General features: G+C 44.7%; 3 protein-coding genes across 7 annotated transcripts in view; 1 reads left to right on the plus strand and 2 right to left on the minus strand.

Moving 5' to 3' along the window:
- Nucleotides 1-11,475, plus strand: part of rusc2 (RUN and SH3 domain containing 2) — a 29,987-nt gene extending 18,512 nt beyond the window's left edge. For 3 of the 4 annotated variants that reach the window (XM_034596216.1, XM_034596218.1, XM_034596217.1), the window contains exons 4-13: nucleotides 1,951-2,625; nucleotides 3,791-3,994; nucleotides 4,154-4,324; nucleotides 5,429-5,505; nucleotides 6,110-6,284; nucleotides 6,432-6,537; nucleotides 6,972-7,018; nucleotides 7,107-8,184; nucleotides 8,392-8,562; nucleotides 9,058-11,475. In XM_034596216.1, the coding sequence (XP_034452107.1) occupies nucleotides 1,951-2,625; nucleotides 3,791-3,994; nucleotides 4,154-4,324; nucleotides 5,429-5,505; nucleotides 6,110-6,284; nucleotides 6,432-6,537; nucleotides 6,972-7,018; nucleotides 7,107-8,184; nucleotides 8,392-8,562; nucleotides 9,058-9,259 (2,906 nt within the window). In that variant the 3' untranslated portion in view covers nucleotides 9,260-11,475. The remainder of the gene's footprint in view (nucleotides 1-1,950; nucleotides 2,626-3,790; nucleotides 3,995-4,153; nucleotides 4,325-5,428; nucleotides 5,506-6,109; nucleotides 6,285-6,431; nucleotides 6,538-6,971; nucleotides 7,019-7,106; nucleotides 8,185-8,391; nucleotides 8,563-9,057) is intronic. The other variant, XM_034596219.1, reaches the window with a different exon arrangement.
- LOC117768110 (C-C motif chemokine 19-like) lies at nucleotides 2,807-13,861 on the minus strand. 2 transcript variants are annotated; one of them, XR_004615009.1, is made up of 5 exons: nucleotides 13,718-13,861; nucleotides 12,518-12,641; nucleotides 12,314-12,425; nucleotides 12,008-12,199; nucleotides 2,807-2,829 (listed from the first exon to the last, which is right to left on the minus strand). XR_004615009.1 is itself a non-coding variant. In XM_034596220.1 (4 exons), the coding sequence occupies exons 1-4, from the start codon at nucleotides 13,785-13,787 to the stop codon at nucleotides 12,167-12,169; spliced, it is 339 nt and encodes a 112-aa protein (XP_034452111.1). In that variant the 5' UTR covers nucleotides 13,788-13,861; the 3' UTR covers nucleotides 11,764-12,166. The 2 variants fall into 2 exon arrangements, 1 of the variants encoding a protein (XP_034452111.1); XM_034596220.1 differs by lacking the exon at nucleotides 2,807-2,829 and having other exon boundaries at nucleotides 11,764-12,199.
- A 2,876-nt stretch (nucleotides 13,862-16,737) lies between these two features.
- Nucleotides 16,738-18,047, minus strand: LOC117768112 (C-C motif chemokine 20-like). Its single transcript, XM_034596221.1, has 4 exons — nucleotides 17,887-18,047; nucleotides 17,645-17,759; nucleotides 17,416-17,540; nucleotides 16,738-17,322 (listed from the first exon to the last, which is right to left on the minus strand). Exons 1-3 carry the CDS (start codon nucleotides 17,948-17,950, stop codon nucleotides 17,420-17,422), a joined length of 300 nt encoding a protein of 99 aa, XP_034452112.1. The 5' UTR covers nucleotides 17,951-18,047; the 3' UTR covers nucleotides 16,738-17,322; nucleotides 17,416-17,419.
- Between the last annotated feature and the right edge of the window lie 3,285 nt (nucleotides 18,048-21,332).

Consider the following 21,332-nt stretch of genomic DNA (forward strand, 5'->3'; position numbering starts at 1 on the left):
CGCATCGCACAGCAAATATATTATTCATCAGACTTCACATCAGTCAGCTGCGTCGCTCCACTGCAGCGCACAGGCCTCTTTAAAAGCCTCGGGGAAGCAGCTCGCTCGCTAATGATGCCGACATGATGCTGTGAAAAGGAAAAGGTCTGCAACCGCCTGATGGAGGAGAAGAGATGAAGAGAGGGAGGGAGGGAGGGAGGGAGGGGAAAGAGGAAGAGAGGATGCAGGGAGGAGATGGAGGAGGGTGAGGAGAGAGAGGAAGAGGGATGACGGAGCAGATAGAGGAGAGAGGGGAGGGGGCGTTTCTTTTCTCCATCTCCAGTGGGAGCAGAGGCCTGATGGGTGTGTTTGTGTGTGTGTGTGTGTGTGTGTGTGTGTGTGTGTGTGTGTGCATGTGTGCGCATGTGCCTCCCTCCGTCATGTGTCTACAGCACCTCCTGTGGCCAAAAGGCAGCACAGCACCCAGCTCAGGTGACATTGGTGGGTGGGCTTTAGGGCGACAAACAGCTTGCGCAACATTGCTGACGTCACAAACACATACACACAAACACATACACACACTGTCACACACTGCACTGGGATCTGGGATCACACACAAACACACACACACACACACACACACTGGTAGAAAACAGAATAAGGCCTCTTTCTCCTCGCTGGTGTCTCCTGACTGCAGAGCCTCCAGGTCAAGTCTGTGTGTGTCTGTGTGTGTTGTGTGTTTCTGTGAACATGCATGTGTGTGTGTGTGTGTCTGTGTGCACGTGGGGGAGCGGTCAGAGTCTCGGTCGATGGTGGACGGTGATAACAGACCTGTTCAGCCCTGTGACTCATGACTGGGCAGTTTTCTGCTCGTCTGTATTTCAGGTTTCATTTTCGACCTTCGTGTTTATGCAGTTTGGTCCAGAAGCGATTCATCGGTTAATGAATCTGCAGAAAATGTTCCTGAAGGATTTGATCGTTTATTGACAGGTTTCACCTCCTGACATGTTTATTCTATCACTGCAATTTAAGCATCTCAGTGCTGTCGGTTGGACAAAGTCATTTTAACTGTCAACTTGTATTTTAGAAAGTTATGGGAGTTATTAACGGTATCTTGACATTTTATTCACGAAAACAAAACTTCCCAAACTTTCTCAACTTCAGCAAAGACTCTGAGGCCGACAACCGGATTCGTACATTAACCAGAAAGTAGCACAACACTGAAGTGAAGGCAGCTCTGTTGTTTCAATGTGAACAGGCTGTAAAATATTTTGTCTTTAAAACCAATAAATAATCCTGACAAATATTCGTGATCTTAATATTGATCAAAATAATCATGATAACCATTTTGGTCATAATTGTTCTATTCACGAATACATTATTCTCAAGTAATGTTGGAATGTGAGTAACAATATTATGTTTTTAAATGTCTTTGAGCACCTTCGCTATGGTAAAACACTGCACTAATATATAATAAATAATCAGTAATATATTGAATAATAGTTTCCCTTGTGAATTAAAGCCTGAACTGAGAAGTGACCAGTATATTAGGTACACCCATGTAAAACCAATTCACTCTAATGTCCTGAAAAACAAATTTGAAGGTTATGATGGGGAAAGTTTTGGAGGCGGCAGATTGTGGTGCTCGTGAATTATATTGTGTTATTCTGAGAGGTATTTCTAATTTCGTGTTTTTTAGGTGCAGATTATTTTAAATACTTTATTTGCTTTGATTTAGTTTACCTGTTCTGGCTGAGTCACGAGATAAAAACTGGGTTATTGAAGGATTTCACAAAATGTTTTGATGAAATATAAGAAAAAGGTTGGACTCGATAAATACTCCGTCCTGGACATGATTTATTTATTTGAACATTTGTTGCTATGTCTATTTCTTACTTGCTTAGATCTAGATGTTTTAATTTTAATCATTTGTGAAATAGAAACGTAACCTCTTCCTCTCCTCTCCTCCAGGGGGCCTCTCCAGCTCCTCGGACAGTCAGCCGGCGGTGGTCCGGTACAGCCTGGACCAGCGGCCCACCACCCTCCCCATCCAGCCCTTCACCTTCCACCACACGTTTGCCTCTAAACCCCCCCAGCCCAAGCCCCTGCTGCCCCTGCTCACGGGTTACGTCTCGGGGATGCAGGCCCGCTCCAGTTCCGGCTCCGGCTCTGGTTCTGGTGGTGCGGTGGGGGAGGATGGGGAGGATGCAGCTGAAAATGTGCACAGTTACCAGGGGGCTCTGGCTGGGGAAGCCCCTCCCCCTGGATCAGTTCGTCCCTCGCCCCTCGGGAGCTACTCCCCGGTTCGTCTCCAGGGGGCGCCCAGCTCTGGGACCTGCTCCACCTGCAGCCCCAGCCCTCAGCCGCCTCACAGCCCCTCCTGCCCGCTGTCAGCCGGCTTCAGCCCCCTGCACTCCCCCAAACAGGGAGGGGGTTCAGCACCGTCGACCCCCCCGCCTCCATCGCTGGGCGTGAAGAGGGGGGCGGTGCCGCCCATGCTGCCGGCGGTGCAGGGACACTGCTTCCACCGTGGAGCTCCGACGAGTCTACCAGCGCTGCACAGTGACACGCTGAGTCCACTGGGATGTGTGGACTCTGGGAAACACGGCGAGGGAAGCAACGGCTCTGGAGCCAGGACACAGAATGGTAGGTTCCAGAAGTTATTATTATTATTATTATTATTATTCATGTTGTGTTCTCAAGAGTGAAAGCTGCTGGTGCTCAAGGAAATACAAGTCACAATGTAAATGTTGACAAAAAACAAACTCCAACAATATTTCCGTTAAGATCTCGAGCCTGGTTTGGTTCAAAAGACATTTAGCATTATTTATATTATAACTTTTATTATAACTTCTTTGATCTTTGTTTTGTGTTCACATAATGAGGATCAAATTATGTTGAGTTGCTCATTTTCTGTAAAAAGTCAGAGTGAGTCCATGTGAGGAAACAGCAGGACAATGTCCTGAAGCGTCCCAGTGAGCGAGTGGACGTGTTGATGAGGTTTCTAACACGTGACGGACGTGAAACTGGAAGAACACAAACATCTCAGGATGAAGAAGAGGAGCCGTACACGTAGAAGACGAAGACGTCAACTTGGAAACACGAGGAGGTTCCAGATCTTTTGGTGATGAGGGCCGACGCCGGTGTGGATGAGCTGTAAACAACAACACTGATCTTTCCACAGCAGAGTTTATACGTCATGTCCGGCCTCCTGCTGCTCTACAGGCTCCGCCCCTGCTGCTCTACAGGCTCCGCCCCTCGTCTGGACGTTCCCCACATGTTCCTGTTGGTGTGAACGAGTCGGGACCCGACAACCTGCTGCTGCTGCTTCACAGGAGAAACTCAGAAACAGAAAAAAATCTCTTGTAAAAGCAGGAATGAGCTTTTCCACTCTTTCTGTCCGCTCTGTGTCTGTGGTCATGTTTCCTGTTCTGTTCTTCATGACTTTACATCTGATCTCTAAACTCTCGATTTCCTTCCTGTTTTGATCCTGAATTGATTTTTTTGTCAGTTCACTGCCCAAAGTTTAGAAAACGAAACATTTAATTTTGATCGTTTTTGTGACGTTTTCATGAGGAAACAAACATCTGAGGTTTTCACGTCACAGATATAAATTAAATGTCTCTTTAGAAGAATCTCTTATCTTTCTCTCTTTTTCTCTGTCTTCCCTCCCTTCACGCATGGACTTGTATCTTCTTCACCTTTTCCTCCTCTTCCTCTTCTTTCACCCCAAACATCTCACCCATCCATCTTCTCAATAAACCACTACCCCCCTCCGTCATGATCTAAACACCCCCCCCCTCCCTGACAGCTCACCACCTCTCTCCTCAAGCCCTCAAATGGAGGGAGTACCGCCGGCGAAACCCACTGGGGCTGGAGAGGGTCTCCGGCGTAGGATCGTCCGTCCTGTCCGGCAACACTGACACCCGAAGGGGCGGGGGGACACGGCCTGCCAGGCGCAACGTGTTCGATTTCCCAGCGGCGCCCTGTGGCTACACGCTGGGACGGATTAATGGTGCCAATTGTCTTATTGTCAGAATTATGACGATTTGTAAAAGTGTTTTTTTCTCCACGTCACACCTGCTGATCCTGAAAAATGCTTCTCATGCTTCGAATTGATGTGTGTTGATGTTGTGTTGTGTCTTATTGTGTGTTTACGTGTGTGTCTCCGCAGTCGGCCAATCAGCTAAGCTGCAGCAGAGCTACACCGATTTCCTGCCGGACTATTTCTCCATGACCGAGAAGCCGCCGGAGGAGTTCTGCCTCTCCCCCGACGCCACCTCTTCATCGTCCTCCTGCTCTTCCTCACACACCCACATCTCTGTGGACCTGTCGCTGAAGAGAGGTGAGGCCCTGCTGCTTAGTTACATATACTATATATATTAATATATATATATATATATATTAATATATAGTGTGTGTGTAACCCGCTGCCTTCATTCACTCAGCGAGTCTGTATTTGTGGAGCATCTCTCGGTCTCTCTCTTCGACAACGGGAACTTTTCCACATGAACTTTTAGAAGCGAAGGAATTTAATCACTTTATCAAAATAATTAAGTTCAGAAAAATAAGTTCCTATTAAAAAAAAGTGGATGAACTTCATCCCGATTGGTCAAACTCAAGCCTTCATACTAGTACGACACTAGTGCAGAGTTATACATACAGTCCATGATTAAAGAGGCTATTTCTGTATTACTACATTTATTTATTTCTCTATTTCTGAGGTTTATAGTCGTGTGATTATCTGATCAATTGCTTCTGTCTTGATATATCAGTTTTCTGATCTCAGCCGATATGAGCCTATCACAGATATCTCATTATCTGTGTTTATGGTTTACGATTTGCAGTCACGTGATACCAGGTTATAAAGGTATTGATGCAGTGAGACATCGTAATAAGTTATAGTTAAAATGACCAGAAAACAGATTTTCAGTGGTTGCTTGTATCTCTGACTCTCTGACGTTAGAAAAGACCTGTCGGTGAATCTCTGTGAATTTAGTCTCTGTGGAGAATCACAGACGCCACATGTCCACGCGGTGCGGTGGGGGTGAGGGTGTTTCACCAGAGAGCCGTCCTCCGTGTGAAGAGGCCACTCGACGGCGAGGAGCGTCATTAGAGGCCCGTTGAAGCAGCAGGGGGTCGTAAGAAGTCCTTCATGAGGAGCATCCAGGTTTTACTCCCTAACTGCTGAAGTGTCCTCGAGCAAGACGCCATTTACTGAACCTTTCTCACCCTGACTTCAGATACACCCTCCAAGAGGTGTGTTTTTATCCATCAGCCGCCAAGAGGCACAGTTTGTTATAAACCTATAGGTAACTTTATTTTTTACATTTAATTTCTAGAAACACCTCGAGGGAATTTCTTAAAATTTAGTTCATTCACTTAACCGGATTATAACTTTAGAGGTCAAAGGTTGAGATTCATGTTTTGTTTTCCTCTCTCTCTCCAGCTTTGGTGAAAGCAGTGAACACAGCAGTGGATCTGATTGTGGCTCATTTCGGAACCAGTCGAGATCCAGACGTGAAGGTGAATGTTCATCAATGGTTGATTAATGTTAATGTTGATAAAGAAACAGTTTTAGAATGATTGAGTTAAAAGAACGTGAACCTTCCAGCAGGTGAAGTGCAGAAATCTCACAGACAGATGGCGCCAGAACTCTTACCTGAGTTCCTCTTGTAGTCAGGGATCGTGTGACGTGTGTTCATGTGTTTGAAGGAAAGATATTTATTGCTATATACTTATTATATTATATCATGATACTTATGTCTTAAGTCTTTTTATCTTATTATTACGGTGTTGCATCAGTGTGTCGGTGAATCTGTAACAGTCACATCTTTTGTTTGGTTTGTAATTGATCTGTTACTTGATTTTATTTTGAACGAACCAGGCAACAATCACTGATATTTAATATGAGACATATAATTGGTCCCTTGTGAGTTTGTTTTTTATCTCGGAGCCAATAAGACGTTAAACAAACGAGGCTCCAGATAAATCTCCTCCTGAGAAGAGGAGAGAAGCAGATGCAGAGAATCAGTGAATTCAATCTGTTTCTTTCTTAAGCCTAAATCCAAAGTTCCATATCTTCACATGTCCCTTTACTTTCCCTGTATCCCTCGTAACGTTTCTCCAGGCGAAGCTGGGGAACAGCTGGGTGAGTCCCAACGTGGGGCACCTCATCCTGAAGTACCTGTGCCCGGCCCTGCACGACGTGCTGCAGGACGGCCTGAAGGCCTACGTGCTGGACCTGATCATCGGGCAGCGGCGCTGTCAGCCCTGGAGCCTGGTGGAGGCCTCCACTCAGCTGGGTGAGGACGAGGAGGAGGACATGAATATCTAAAGACCTGGGGTTTCCTAGTTCATTCTTGTGTTTACCGTCACAGGACAGTTACTGTGTCATGAGAACAAGCAGCCCTGTTATGTGTGTGTGAGTCTTTCCGTTTGTCTCCTGTCAGGCCCGTCCACTCGCGTCCTCCACAGCTTGTTCTCGAAGGTGAGCCAGTTCTCCGAGCTCAGCAGCCACAGCATGAGGATGAACTCCTTCATCTTCGGTCTGCTCAAGTGAGTCACTTCTCCTTCCAGCAGTTTCCTCTTTCACTGGGATAATGACTGAGAACCTGGAAGTTGGAAGTTCGGTCAAATGGTCAAAATGATGTTTTTCACTTCACTACTTTCCTCCAGTGACCGGAGGTTTTGTGTTTTGAGGTTGTGCGTCTGTTTCCTTCTTGTCAACACAATGTCACAAAAACCCCTCGAGGGAATTTCCTCAGTTTAACTGATTTGATTTTTTGTGGTAAAAGGTCAAACGTTTAACCTTGTGAACATGTTATCTTAAAAACACCTTAAGGGGATTCCTTTAATATTTGGCACAAGCGTCCACTTAGCCCTCAGGATGAACTGATTAGATTTGGGTGGTGAAAGGTCTCGTTGGCCTCCTGCAGTTATCTTCTTTCATTCTGCTGCAGTTTTAATGTTTGACTTATCGTCTATTTCAGCCTGAAATCTTTGGAGTTCTGGTTCAATCACCTCTACACACATGAAGGTGAGATAACGTGTGCGTTGTTTATCATCTCCAAACACCTCTTGAGTCTTGAATCCGCCTCTGATTCTTTCTGTTTCCCTTTCCTCAGATATCATAGCGGCACACTACAACCCGTGGGGTTTCCTTCCCCTGTCGCAGGGCGCCTGCCAGCCTCTCTTCGAGGAGCTCCTCCTCCTGCTGCAGCCGCTGTCGCTGCTCCCCTTCGACCTGGACCTCCTGTTCGAGCCGCACCTCCTCCAAAAGGGCCAGGAGCACCTGCGTCGCAAGGAGCAGCTGTGCTCTGCGGGCCAGAGCGTCGACCAGTCGGCTCGCTCCACCTTCCAGCTCATGCGAGGGTGGAGCACCACCGTGAGCGAAATGGTCAGAGACTCGAGCGGCGAGCTGAAAAAGGAGAGGGCGGGGCTGAGACGGGAGGGAACGTGGCCGAGGATGGAAGGAGCCAAGTCGAGAAGGGAGGGGTGGGGGTTCAAATCGAGTGTGAGGAAGGAGGGGGACGCAACGGAGAGCATGACAGCCGGACCTGTTAGCAGACAGTCGACGATGGAGGTAGGGTTTTCCAATCTTTGGAAGGAGAGGGGGACAAGTGAGGAGAGGGTGAAAGGTGTGGGCCAGGAGAGCCAGGGAGAAGGGGAGGATGGACAAGAGAAGGACCGGAGGAAGAGGAAAGAGAAGGATCCAGCTGAAGAAGGGCGTCAGTGGCAGGACAGACAGGCCGGGTGGTGGTACCAGCTCATGCAGTCCTCCCAGGTCTACATCGACCAATCCACGGAGAAGACCAAGTTTGTGAAGACCGAGAAGAGGAAGAGGTCATCGGCGAGACGACAGGGCCGGCTACCGCCCACCAGGGAGGGCGTGGTGGAGGGGGCAGAGTCAAGCCAACAAGGGGAGGGCTGCAGGAGCAGGAAGAGCAACAGTAGCTCCAGCGAGGAGTCGGGCGGACCCTGGGGGAGACCCTCGTGGATGGGCAGCCCCCCCGAGTCTGTTCTCAACCAGGAGAAAGAGACAAAACCTGTGGAGGTCACGGGCACCGGGGCCCCGGCTGCAGCCCGGGTGGAGAGCCCCTCACAGGGACAGAGTTTGCGTTGGGGCAGGCTCTTCGGAGCGAGTCTCGGTTCTCCTTCCAGAGCGGAGGCAGCTGAGCAGAGGGCGAGAAGTCAGAGGAGCAGGTAGGTTCAGACTCTGAAGTACATTAAAAACACAAGTTCACACATTATCTTCCACAAGTGACTGGAGAGAAGCCAAAGTGTTTTCCTGGGATTTGTTGCAGCTGAGATAAATACAGAATTATTAGACTCATCTTTAAAGTCTCAAGTCTCAACCTTGATCTAACTCAGCCCTCGGTATGATCAGTCTTCTTCTCCTTCGTCCCTCAGGCCTCCGTCGGGTTGGCTCGGTCTGGACAGGTCCGTCCTCGACCTCGTGGCCCAGACGATCGGAGCAGGAGGCAGCGGGAAGAAGACGGAGCCTCAGACTCCTCCCGCCCAGAACGCACACCCCCCCCCGAGGTGGACTCAACCACCTGAAGCCAGACGACAGCCTCTGTGGTGAGCGAGTCGTCCTGATCCGTCAAACACGTGATCCTCCACTCATCCAGTTTTATACTTCAGAATAAAGCTATAGGAAAACAATAACAACTTCAGGAAGCTTTATTTTAGTTTAAAGCTTAGTGTCAGAATGTTTTCAACTCATTTTTAATTCCACTACATTCGATTTGTTTGAAAGATGCAGTATAAATAAGGTTGTATTGATCGAATATAAGGAATTAAGTACATATCATGTGTGAAGGTAGTTAAAGTGTCCAAAAGTTGTTTAAAATGAAATGTACTCAATATCTTTGGAAAGAATTTGCATTTTAAAGAACAGAGGTTCAGAAAAGAAAATATCCGTCACAGTTTCAGCCCAAAAACCAGAGAGTTTAAATCCAACAAGACGAAGAAGAAATGCAGTAACTGAGCAGCTTTGTTTGATCAGAGGTGATGTGTTTAAGACTCATCTCTCCGGCTCCGCTCTGAATCTAACGTCCTCTCTTTGCTCCTCAGCGAAGTCCGAGCTCTGTGCCACCACATCGCCACCGAGCCCGGACAGCTGAGCTTCAGCAAGGGCGACGTCCTGCTGGTCCTGAGCAAAGCCGATCCCGATTGGCTGCTCTGCTCCCTGGGCTCCACGCGGGGATTGGTTCCCATCATCTACGTCACCCTGAACAGCATGGACGACAGCCGGGACGCCGCTGGCCTCTGCTGAGCCGCAGCCGAGACGGGAATAAAGTCAAAGACGAAGGCAAACAGCTCCGGACACGCGTTAAAAAAATCTGCTTTTTGAAAAAGGGAAAACTGAAAATAAACATATGACGATTGTTCAAACGTTGTACAGACATATGCAAGGGAAGCATGCAGCCTCAAACACGAACTCACGTCGACTCCAAGGCTTCATCCGAGACAAGTACGCATGCATACATCCAAACAACCAAAAGACCCGACGAGAAACCGAACCCAAAGACTCTGGAAGACGCTCTTCTCTCTCAGCAGTGACACAAGTTTAAAAACCCGTGTGAACAACATCCATCTTTACTTCCAACTAAACACGGAGGGCCGACACACGTATGATATATATATGCTCTGCACCACGCCTAGCTGCACTTTGCCGTACCGTCTTTACTTTCACCGCGCTGTGCCGCACTCTGAACACGGTTTGGTTCGATGTCCCGTCGCTTGCTTCGTGCCGACTGACGACTTTAATTCACGTAGAGTCGGCGAATCCTTATTCTTTTTACTTTTTTCGGGGAAGATCTAAGGTGGTTGATGTAAAAGCAAAACTTGTTCCACCTCTGCAGACGTGTTTGTTTTCGGCAAATTCTTATTATTATGATTCTGGATAAAGGATAAAACCTCGCTGCGGTGTTTTCAGACGCCTGTTTAACTCAAGTGAAAACGTTTTTTCATTCCCCATCTGTCGTCCCCGATCACTGCTCCTGTTTCTTTGGAGAAGAAGCGATGGATGTTCTCTCTTCCTCTCTGCTTGTAGCTGGGTTGAGCAAATGGCTGATGTGGTTTTGGTGCATTTAAACTCTCTATTTCCCCTAAAATCTGATCTCTAATCTAATCTGAAGACACGAACGAGCCAAATGCTTCGGTGCAGTTTGATCAGTCTGTCTTTTTTTTGTAAATGCTAATTTGCCAGTATCTAAATGGACAGAAAACAGGGGGACACGTCCAATGAGCAGCGAAGATGTCTTTCCACCTCCGCCAAGGATGTTGTGTCCCCCCCCGTCTGTTAAACTACTGAACACGTGTCCTCGAAACTTGCTGGAAGGATGGAACGAGGAAGAACTCACTTTAGGGGCCGATCCAGGATTTTTCTTTAACTTCCTTTTAACATTGAAAAGTGTTTTTTTTTTTTTTTGCCATTTCCATCAAGTCCCAAGCAATTTAAGCTAGAGTTGTTAATCCTGGAAAAGCTGGCAAGAAATTATCAGTTGAAATTATCGGTGAGTGACAGGTACGCCAGCCGAGTGTGATTCTGTTTTTTGTTTTTTTTAAAGTATCGCTAATTACTTTTTTGCATTTAGAAAAATGGGGTCGGTGATCTTATTTATGCCTTAAAGCGCTTGAGGCCCAAACATTCGTCTTGACGTTACAGTTTATTTTACACATGCATCTAAGCTGATGTTTATTCTGGACTTCAGAGAACAGTGAAGAAACAGAAGGCGTTGATCTCTTCTGACGTCGAGAGGTTAAACCCCAGCACGGTCTGTGACGGCGGCTCTACGGGCGGTCCTGTGCTCGGACGTACACGGTGTCAAATGTGGCCTTAGGTTCCTAATGAGTTGAGAGAAAAGTACAACTTAAGGCAATAGAGTGTGAACAGATGCCCGGTCCAAACATATTACACATTTAAAAACAGGTGAAATCAATGTACATTTATTAAATAAATGAATGCTTGTGTAGTTTTTGAAAAACTTACATGGGATATAATTCTTCCATTTTGTTTTTCCTCTCTTGGTTGCATTATTGTACAGTTTTTTTTTTTTTTTTTTAAACGTTGAACTTCACCAAAATGATTTAATATTTAATTCTCGCTGAAGTGTAAATATATTTAAACCCTTCAGTGGTTAATTTCTGCCATAGATCTATATGTGTAAATGTTATTAATGCATTTTCTGTTTCATACAGGAAGCAAGTATAAGCTTTAGTTTCAGTGCTAACAACCTGCGGACTGGAAAGAAGGAGTTGACGCGGCTGGTGGTCGGAGCAGAAAGAAAGTGACGACACCAGAGAGACGAGGAGGCGAAGACGGATTAGCTTTTTGATTTGAGTTGTGAGTCGTCTGGTTTCTCTCTGCCTCGCTCTGTAAATACCTTCGGCGTCAGCGACCCCGCTCTTCTCTCTGTGTCCAGGATATAGGATGTGTACGACCTTATCAAACTACTGTGGATGTTCAATAACAAAGTGCTCACGTGATCACAAACCTGCGCGGCTCCTGTGTCTTTTGTCCTCAACACACACTCCACAGAGCTTTTCACACTTTGTTTTGTTTGTCAGCAGAGTTATATCAAAACTACGGCTCAGATGGGATATGAACCAAGAACGACACGATGTGGTTATGATGTGATGATGTAAAGCAAGAAATAACTAAACGGACATAAAATCCAACTTTATCTCCAGCAGGGACGAGATTCAAAGAAACCAAACAGAAAAATAATAAAGATTATTTACTTTAGTTTCACCAACAAAGAACCAGAGACATTGTCAGGATTGGCAGGAAACTCGTTTTATTCTGAAAAATGTTCAACAATCATTCGAATCCATTCCAACAATCTGCAGCTGCCTGAGTAGTTCAGTTGTTCACAGTTTGATGAGCCACACACTCACTCATTCACATTTTTCGATTCCACACTCCTTGGAAAAATGCCCAAAATAAAATGTTTAAAAGTATAAAAACAACTCAATTTTTAATTTATATTTTTGCCACTCAAAGAAAAATGTATCTTACAAACATAAACATTTTACAAAAATAGAGAAATGGCTGTTTAGTATAAGAAGATCCTCTCAATATAACGATTTATTATTTAAATTGGTTTGAGTCACTGCGTCTCCTCCCTGACTCGTGGAGGCCCGATGTTGTCGTCAAGGTGGCTGAAGGGGTCAGAGGTCAAGCACGCCTCCCTTGGGCCCCGCGTTTGCTCTGTCAACAAACCAAACACACAATAAATGAATCAGTGCTACAATTTTTTAGTTTGCAGCTTTTTTTTAAAACATTAGTTTGAGATGTGAGGTCAGAGCAGCTGAGTGCGGGTACCTTGCAGCTTCCCTTGCACCGTGCCTTCTGGCGGTCCACGTGGCTCATCACTGTTTGGACCCAGGGTTCGTTGGTGGGGACACAGAGCCTCCGGCCTCGTATGGTCAGCAGGCTGCAACGACACCAGGTCATTTAGGTCAGATGGATGAAACCCCCCCCTCCCCCCCCGCTGGTTAAACATGTTAAACACTGCACTGAACTCACATGGTGGCATCGATAGAGCAGCCGTGTCCACTGGTCTGAAGACTGTAGTCCACGATCCGTCGTCTCTCTATCATCTTGTTCTTGACGCTCAGGCAGCAGTCCATGGGGATCTGAGCGACTGTCACTGAAGGACAAAGAAGAGGAGATGAGTTTGACCTATGAGATGATTTATGGCTGTGTCCCTCTGTGAGCTCAGGGTGTCGTCGTTCCACCGCAACAACGTGTGAACACAGAGGAGGAGCCGCTTTCTGTTAGAGTCATTGTAAGCGACACACAAAGCTGACGTTATTATATACAAACCATTTATACAACCAATATTTAGATGCAGAAGCTCTTTTGTTTATGAGGTTGTTTAAAGTACGCTGCTGTGTGTGTGTGTGTGTGCGTGTGTGTGTGTGCGTGTGTATGTATTTTAATGAGATTGGTCATAACACAGTTTCAAAACATACTCGAATATATTTGGCAGCTTCTATTCAGTGTTTTTCTCTAATTCTTTGGCCTCTGCCTCGTAAAAAGCAAATTATTAAGGATTAAAATGCATCGTTAGAGTTAAAAATACAACAAATGCAAGTAAAACATTTTTCAATCCTTGCTCTAATGTTTAAAAAGCATTTTAAAGCATTTAAAAAAATATCTTGAGAGAGTTGCAATAATTAGCCGATCCATCAATTTATCTAAATACTGTAGTGGCTCCAAAAATCTGAGAAGGAAATGAGTCAGCAACTTGCTCAAGGGCACATTGTCAGGACACAGACACACACACATTGTCACTTGTAATTCAGAGTGAATGTTGAACTTCCACCTACAGTTCTACTGAACAGAGGGAAACGCCAGCAGCTTCCCTCTGCAGCCTCACTGTGTTTACTTTGCTCTCTTGCACTAAAAGGTAATAATCATTATTACATAATGTTTTAACATATTTTATGCATTGTACTTAACTCAGAAATATGTTTCTTCATATTGGAATTAATTAGATTTCTGTCTGGTTTTACTCTGATTAAAAGTTAGTGTGTGCACGGTGTGAACTGAAGGAAAAGGAAGTAGCTGCTTCTCTTTGGAGCCGTGCCGAGTTGTTTGGATCATTTACATCCTGTTATCTCTGTAAACCCACAACTTAAGACCACGTCACGAGTCATTTCACTGCTTCGGAGAGATGAGGAGATAAAAGCGTTAGCGTGTAACAAAAGAAAAGAGACTCACCTGTGCAGTAGCAGGTGATGACGAGGATGCAGAAGCAGGAGAAGAGTTTGGAGTCACCCCACGGAGCCATGTCTGGTCGCTGAGCTGGTGAAGTCGTCTCTGAGCCTCAGTGGTGACAGATTGGACGCGTGTCTCAGTGTTTATATACACTACACTGTCCACTTCGTTTCACTTTTAAAATCACAGGCCACTCCTCCATCATCATGTCAAGTCCAACTCAGGTCTTGACCCCTCCCAACAAGACGGGAAAAATCCCTCTTCTCGTTTCTTTTTATCAGTTCCCAGCCTTTGTCAAACAGGCTCGGCTGCTTGTAGGTAACAGGAAACATGTGACACACACACACACTAATCTGTGAACACACAGAAAACACTTTCTGATTTAACCCTCCGGTGACCACTAGTCCCTAATGTGAGTCCATCAGGTCAGGTTTGTGATTTCCATCCCCACCTGGAGAACTTGTACATGAATAACAAATGTTTCAATAAGTTGCACTGTACAAGTAAATCATAAGCTAGACAACACTTAATAGGTGAGATGTGGGACGGGATCGAGACATTGGCTTGGAGGGTCAAGTCGGGAACCCCCCCCCCGGGCACCACTGACACAGGAGCAGGCAGGACATCACCTGTGAGCTCAGGAACAGATGTCAGCAGGGACCCACGACCAAGGAAAAGACAAATCATGAGTGTGGACGGACATCTCATGATCCGGCTGGAGGCCTCCCAGGGCATTGTTTGTGTTGCTGGGCAGGGGCGTTGCAAAAGGGTGGGCAAGGTGGCCGACTGCCCCTGGCTCTGGTCAGCGGAGTCTCCATCGGGAGCCATGTCGTCCACGTCCTCTTCTGTCCTCTGCGGTGGCCTCCCGGGGACCCCTTGAAAATGTCCAGACAAGCACCCAGGTTTGACGTCATCAGAACCCGGATCCAGTAGAAGCCATCGGCTCGGGGACAGGAGCAGACAGGTCAGTTGGAAGGAGCTGCAGCCTGAAGGCATGCTCGAGGCTAACAGGCCGTGAAGCAGTCTAATAGACAAACGTCATCAGATTTAAAGATAAAGGTAAAGATTGCGTCTCTGGATCCTTTGCAGGGAACTTGTTGGTGACGGTTGTCTTCTCATAAATCTGTCGCTCAGGCTCGGTCGTTTCACCAGAAATGAAACAAAACAAAACACAAAGCAAGAACAAACTCGACTTGCATTATTTCACACTTCCCATGCTGATTTACTCCCATATGAAAGACAAGCGACGGCAGCGACTGCAGTGGAACTGATTCCACAACCTTTGCATAGAGGGTCTGTATTGAGGAAGTGATGAGCAGTTGTGTCTTTATGTCTAAATTCGCCAATATCTAATTTGCTCTCTAACACATTCACTTATTTTTGACGGCTTCATTGCATCACCAGAGCAAATATTTAACTAACGGGTTGAGAGCCTGTGGAGCCTTTGCAGAGAAACTTTCTCGTTTCTTGTAAACCGCCTTGGAGGTTTGCCCGCTGTGTTTACTCTCTTGGATTTTCCCTGCTGAAGCAGTTACAGGAAAAATGAACATTCTCGCCTGCGGGGGAAAAGAACTGGCAGGACTCCAGAGAGCAACTGATCCAAGTGTGACATTCTGCCAAGAGTTTGAAACGAGGACAATGAGTTTCGTTTCTTCCCGAGGTTGAGGTTAGGTGTCCCGACGGAGCAGAACATCGTGACGTGCAAACATGTCAAGTGTGGAGTCAACAACATGGACGTTTATTATTGATATACATTTGTTAGCGGGAGCTGGACGGTGGTAGAAGACTTTAGCGAGACGCTCGAGGTCACCAGAAATCTTGGTTATGGGCTGTAAGTGTGAGACGTACGTCGTGATTTAACGAGACAGAAGTCGTAATATTAAAAGACTAAAGACGGGATTTCAAAAGAGTATTGCTACAACAATAAAGTCGTAATTTCATTGTAAAAAGTTATAATATTACGAGAATAAAGTCGTCATTTAACGAGAAAAAGTTGCATTGTTCCAAGAATAAAGTCAGAATGTAATACGAAAAAAGTCATTATATTACAAGAATAAAGTTGTAATTCAATTTTAAAAAGTTATAATATTACAAGAATAAATTCCTCATGAGAGAAATAAATTCATAGTTCAATGAAAAAAAAAATCATGATATTACAAGAATTAGGTTGTAATCTAATGAGGAAAAAGTTGTATTATTACAAGAATAAATATCAAGTGTTTCATTATTTGTGAAACTTATCCTAAAGTATAAGTTGACAAGATGCTGCAGGCGAGACGCTGATCTTCTCACAGTCTTTGTGTGTAACTTTATGACTGTAATTTCTTTTTTACCTCCGCGTGGCCGTAATAGTTCATCATAATAAAACAGTTGCAATGAAATCCTAAACCGTGAGAACAAAACTACTCATCACGAGTACTTTTGCTTTTGATTGAGGGGCTTTTTGGCTGCGCTGTCAGAGCCCACGTGCATCGTGGGAGAATTCCACAGGATGCTGTCCAGCAGCCGGGGTCGTCTCACAGTATAACTCTTGTAGCTGTGAGCTCGGGGACACTGTGAGCTCGGGGACACTGTGAGCTCGGGGACACTGTGAGCTCGGGGACACTGTGAGCTCGGGGACACTGTGAACTCGGGGACACTGTGAGCTCGGGGACACTGTGAGCTCGGGGACACTGTGAGCTCGGGGACACTGTGAGCTCGGGGACACTGTGAGCTCGGGGACACTGTGAGCTCGGGGACACACGAGAAGGTCAACTGGCTGAAAGAACTTCCTGTTGTCTCTGAAGTCTCATATTTCACCAACAGTTTAATGTGAAGAAAAAGAAGAGTGAATTATATTAAAGGTTTTGAATTCAGTTCAATTTATAGATACATATAAATTGAAGAGTCAGACTTGTTTTTGTCAAATGACTCAGATTAAACTCTGCAGCAGCTGATTCATTCATGCTTCACGCTCAGGGCTCATATCTGCTGCTCGGCAACAAGGTGACGATGTTTCAATGAAAGTCGGCAACTAGACGTTAGAGATTGATACCAAACTTTATTGTAAAAATAATAATACAATACAAAAATCATCACAATGCTTTGTACAAGTTATTTCTCAAACAGCAAATAACGTAACTTTCTACTTTCATATGGGAATGAAATGAGTTTTACAGAGAAGAAACACAACTGTACATCAAACCAGTGTCTGGAGTCACTGTCATGGAGGCTCACTCAATACATCCTCATTAATATGACTGAATAACATTCAGTCTGATCTCCTCCAGCTGCTCGTCTAGTGCAGTGGTTTCCCAATCTAGGGGTCGAGACCCCCCAGGAGGACGAGAGACACAGAGAGCGGGGTCGCACCATCATTTACAAAAGTCTAATAAAAGTATTTTAGCCGTTGTTGTTACAAAAGATACAAAAAATATTAGTTAACTTTGAAATAAACGACCCGAAAGAGATTATGAGAGATTGGTGAGCACATGAGTTGAAGCGGGACAATTTACAGCATCACAGAAAACAAAGCTCAAATAAATATCCTCCCAGTCTGTGAACAGAGATGGAAATGAATCTGGTTCTTCAGCTGTCATCTTTTTCCCAGAGTCCACTTCTCCGCATGCCTGCAAAACAAGATGTGCAGTGACTCATTAGCAGATGCAAGAAACGCTTTGTGCACTTTTTGTTTGTAAAGTTTAGCTCATTTTGTAATTTACCTCATTACTTCTGTGCCTTTCTATTTTTATCCAGATGTTCAATGTGAGCTTTCACCCATTTGTTTTTCTTGTGCGACTCGCTGGGGTGGACGATGCAGATGGTGTTTTTAGTCTTCGTAATGAACCTGAAAACGGAAACAATCATTACTGGAAGGAAATTGAAAAACAAAGTACTGTGACTTTCCCTTTGACTAATGAATACATGTAAACATGGTGTAAATATACTTACACAGTAGCACTGATGTCACAGCCCTCCCCGGCTTGCTGCAGTGTGTAGGTTGAAATCCTTATCAGCGGGAAAAACTTGTCCGTGGTGCTCAGACAACAATCCACCGCAACCTCAGCTGCAGGGAGAAAGAGAATCTAATTCACTGGGGGTTTGGGGGGGGGGGGGGTAAATGAAACAGACGCATGCAATGATACATTCAAATCTAAAATCTGAGCAGCTAACATTGTCTCTCTGTGTCTTACCTCCTGCAAACCCAGTGCAGATGAGGCCCAGCACGAGCAGAGCTGCAGCAAGTCGAGAGGCCATGTCTTCGTAGGAGTGAGCTCAGGGTTCAGAGGCTCTTCTGTTCAGGAGTGAGTGAAGCTGCTGCTGTGAGGAGAAGGGAAGAGCTGCAGGTACATTTATACAGGTGTGCAAGTGAAAATGAAAGTGTGATCGGCACATTGACTGGAAAGTATTGGCACACGTGCCCGGGCGGACGCCTCTTTCCTCCTCCGCTCCTCTGGGTTCCTCGCCAACGTCTTCTTGTGTCTCTTGTCAGATTTCGCCCTGAGGCCAGTTATCTGGTAAAGTGAATTGAGAAATACCTTCCACGCTTTACACAATCCAACTTTCCATGAAAGTGACACAGTCCGTGCAGATGAGGACAAGCAGGATGGAGGACAACATTCAATATCATGTGCAGCATGACGTCCATGTGACTTATTCCTGTTATCAGTGTAATTAGTTTAGTATTAGTTTACTGTCTCACATAAATTATTTTATTACTATTGTTATTTCTATGGGCACCGGTTCTACATTTACTCTGCACACACTTTATATTTTTACCTAAAATACACTTTATTTTTTTATTTTTACTTAAAATACACTTTATATTTTTATTTTTTATTATCACTTATATGAATTCATTATATTAATACTCCATTGTTTTATTGCGTTGCACTCTGTTGTATATTATTGCTCTAATCTTCGATCAAACTGGCACAAGCATTTCCTTTGGGCTTAATAGTCAATCATATCGTATCATATCATATATCATATCATATCATATCATATATCATATCATATCATATCATATCATATCATATCATATATCATACTGTACTGTACCGTATCATACTCAAAACCTTTTCACTATTTTGTTACTCAATCAACTGCAAAGATTTTCTGAAATGTCCTTGTCAGTGAAAGTGAAGTGCGTTGATTTCTCATTTACCTGGAAAGTCCCTCAGTCAGAGTTTAAACCTCATTTAAATTCACTCGATCCAGAACTTACCTCTTTGGATTTGCACCAATTTGCACTCACTCATAGACATTCGTCCTTTAAACGACCCTCAAAAAACGAATCGGGCCCTAATTCCCTGACGTACATCACATCCTTCCACCAAGTTTCATGGAAATCGGTTCAGTAATAAAGAGACGTAATCAACGAACCCCTCTCACCTCGGGGCAGTCACCTGTTTTTCACACACATCTTTGATTCGTCCTCTTTCTGTGTTTCTACATGACGACTTGCTCATGACTGGACTGTCTGAGACGCACATCAATAATAAGATAGAAATCTGAAGTTTGTACAGTAAGCCCCGATATTTAATCTTTAATCTACATCGTTTCACACATTTTTTTCGTTGATGTCAGTGCTGAGTGGGAATTTTACGCTTGTGTGTGCACGCTCCCAAGTAGTAGATGTCGATCTGTGAGTGTGGGAGTTGTTGAGCAACAGCAGAGAAACTTCTTTCAGCCAGAAGTCTGTAGTTACTGCCAAGACAAGAGATAATAGACGTTATCACGCTGCGACAGGGCGAGTGAGGTTAAACTGTGATTTCCCGACAGCCTTTCAGTGAGTTTCAGGATGAAAGGACGGGAATTTATATCATTATCGGTCTCAATGCTGGTCCTATTATTTCATTTGATCAAATCTAATCATCTAAGTTGAGTCGTGGTGATGAACCCACACTTGACCTCTGTTTTCATCCGTTTATTTATTTGTCTGTTAGCAGCATTACAAAACCATTACTGGACAGATCCCCTCGAAAGTGGGTGGACGGATGTTGAGACTCTTCGACTCTTTGCAAAGACCCAGAATAAGCACAGAAATGTCCCGAGCTTTCAGGTGAAGCAGGATTTAACGTTTTGATTCCGCTGCAGAGATCACATGTTTTTTGGTTTTTTTACAGCACATCCACAATGACATTTGGCATCGTCAACAAAATCTCTCTGGACATCTTCTTTGGAAACGAGATGAGGAAACAAGAGGACGAGTGTTAACTACGTCTTCCACACGAGCAGAAGCTCACTGACCTTCTCCTTTACGCATTTTCACATGTTGAGTAAGAACGAATGTCGTGTTCCTCTTTTTAAAAAAGCAGTACGGGACAAAGCATTCATTGTGTTCCAGGGGAAGCTGCAGTTAAAAGAGAAATGTTACTTCACATAAACGACTCGCTTTCTTTTACAATTGACCCAAAATCGATAGTTTCAACATTTCAACTCCCCAACATGACCCATAGACACTAATGTGAGAGTAACCTGCACATCCTGACGCTGTGAGCAAGTCCATGCTCGTAATAAGATTCCTGCACAGACGAGCTATTGTGACGTTTTATTTCAGGGATTGTGACAGTCACAAAACTTAAATCTGTGTTAGAGGTTACCGGTTATCTTTATTGTCCCACAAGGGGAAATTTGTTGTGAGGCAAGAGTTGGCAAAGAGACAAAACCACAGAGACGACGTCAACAAAAGCTTCTGAATATGAAGCACGATCCATTAATTAACTGCTGCTCCCACCCTCTGCAAACAGAGTTTAAACACATCTGCAGAGCCACGTGATTTCCAGGAAATCATATTCTAAGATTTGCTTTGAGTATCCATAAAATAGATCTGTAAAAAAGGAAAAGCAGACATGAAGAAATCCTTGCTGCTGTGCAGAGAAGGGGACGGGGCCCTGAGGCTGTGAGAAATACCATAAGGTTTATTTGGGCCGTGGGGGTTTGGACTGTAACACAAGTCAGTGCCTTTGCTTTAATAACACTACATTTTCACACTGTAGATATTTTCTGTATCTCTTAATATGCAGTTGTTTTCCTCATTTCTTGTTTTGTGCAGTTGTGTGCTCGTCTTCTTCACCTGCCCGTCTGCTGCTGTGTCACCCAGAGCCACATTTCACTCACTTTTGAACAGTTCCCTGTTTGTCAGATCGGGTCGAGGCACATCTTCTTCTAAGCTGGTGGGATGTAGCTTTCGGGAATTTTTCGAGGACAGTGGAAGACACAACAAATTTCGATATTGTTTGGATGAAAACCAAGCAGCATGCAGGGTGTCCTGCTGGGAAGGAGAAGCAGAGCCGACAGATCAGAGTGAAATGAGATCATATCTGGTTCTGCTGCTGTGAATCTCTCACATTTTATTCAGATTAGATTAAAGAACAGAAACTGTGACGGAAAAAATCTTCCAACAAAAAGAAGGCGGCATTATCACGTGAATCTAGCACTGAAAACAAATATGATATCTCATGATGTCTGATATATTGAAACCTGAGATGGTAAATGTTTTATTTTAATTTTCTGTATCTTAGAAAGTTTTGTGTGAGGTCGTTTGTCTTTGTGTTGTTTGTCCAGAGAAAAAAACTGTGCATCTGAAACTCACTTGTTCTCTGGAAACGTTACTTCATCTCTCTGGTGTGTTTTG

The sequence above is a fragment of the Hippoglossus hippoglossus genome, chromosome 9, assembly GCF_009819705.1.
Source record: "Hippoglossus hippoglossus isolate fHipHip1 chromosome 9, fHipHip1.pri, whole genome shotgun sequence".
Taxonomy (NCBI): Eukaryota; Metazoa; Chordata; class Actinopteri; order Pleuronectiformes; family Pleuronectidae; genus Hippoglossus; species Hippoglossus hippoglossus.

What these genes read in the sequence shown, in the direction of transcription:
- LOC117768112 (XM_034596221.1), bottom strand. Translation starts at nt 17,950, where the DNA reads ATGGCCTCTCGACTTGCTGCAGCTCTGCTCGTGCTGGGCCTCATCTGC. An exon ending in CTGCACTGGGTTTGCAGGAG is followed by an intron (nt 17,760 to 17,886) that starts GTAAGACACAGA and finishes TTCTCCCTGCAG; the next exon opens with CTGAGGTTGCGGTGGATTGT. An exon ending in TGTGACATCAGTGCTACTGT is followed by an intron (nt 17,541 to 17,644) that starts GTAAGTATATTT and finishes TTCCGTTTTCAG; the next exon opens with GTTCATTACGAAGACTAAAA.
- LOC117768110 (XM_034596220.1), bottom strand. Translation starts at nt 13,787, where the DNA reads ATGGCTCCGTGGGGTGACTCCAAACTCTTCTCCTGCTTCTGCATCCTC. An exon ending in CATCACCTGCTACTGCACAG is followed by an intron (nt 12,642 to 13,717) that starts GTGAGTCTCTTT and finishes TTTGTCCTTCAG; the next exon opens with TGACAGTCGCTCAGATCCCC. An exon ending in GGTGCAAGGGAAGCTGCAAG is followed by an intron (nt 12,200 to 12,313) that starts GTACCCGCACTC and finishes GTTTGTTGACAG; the next exon opens with AGCAAACGCGGGGCCCAAGG.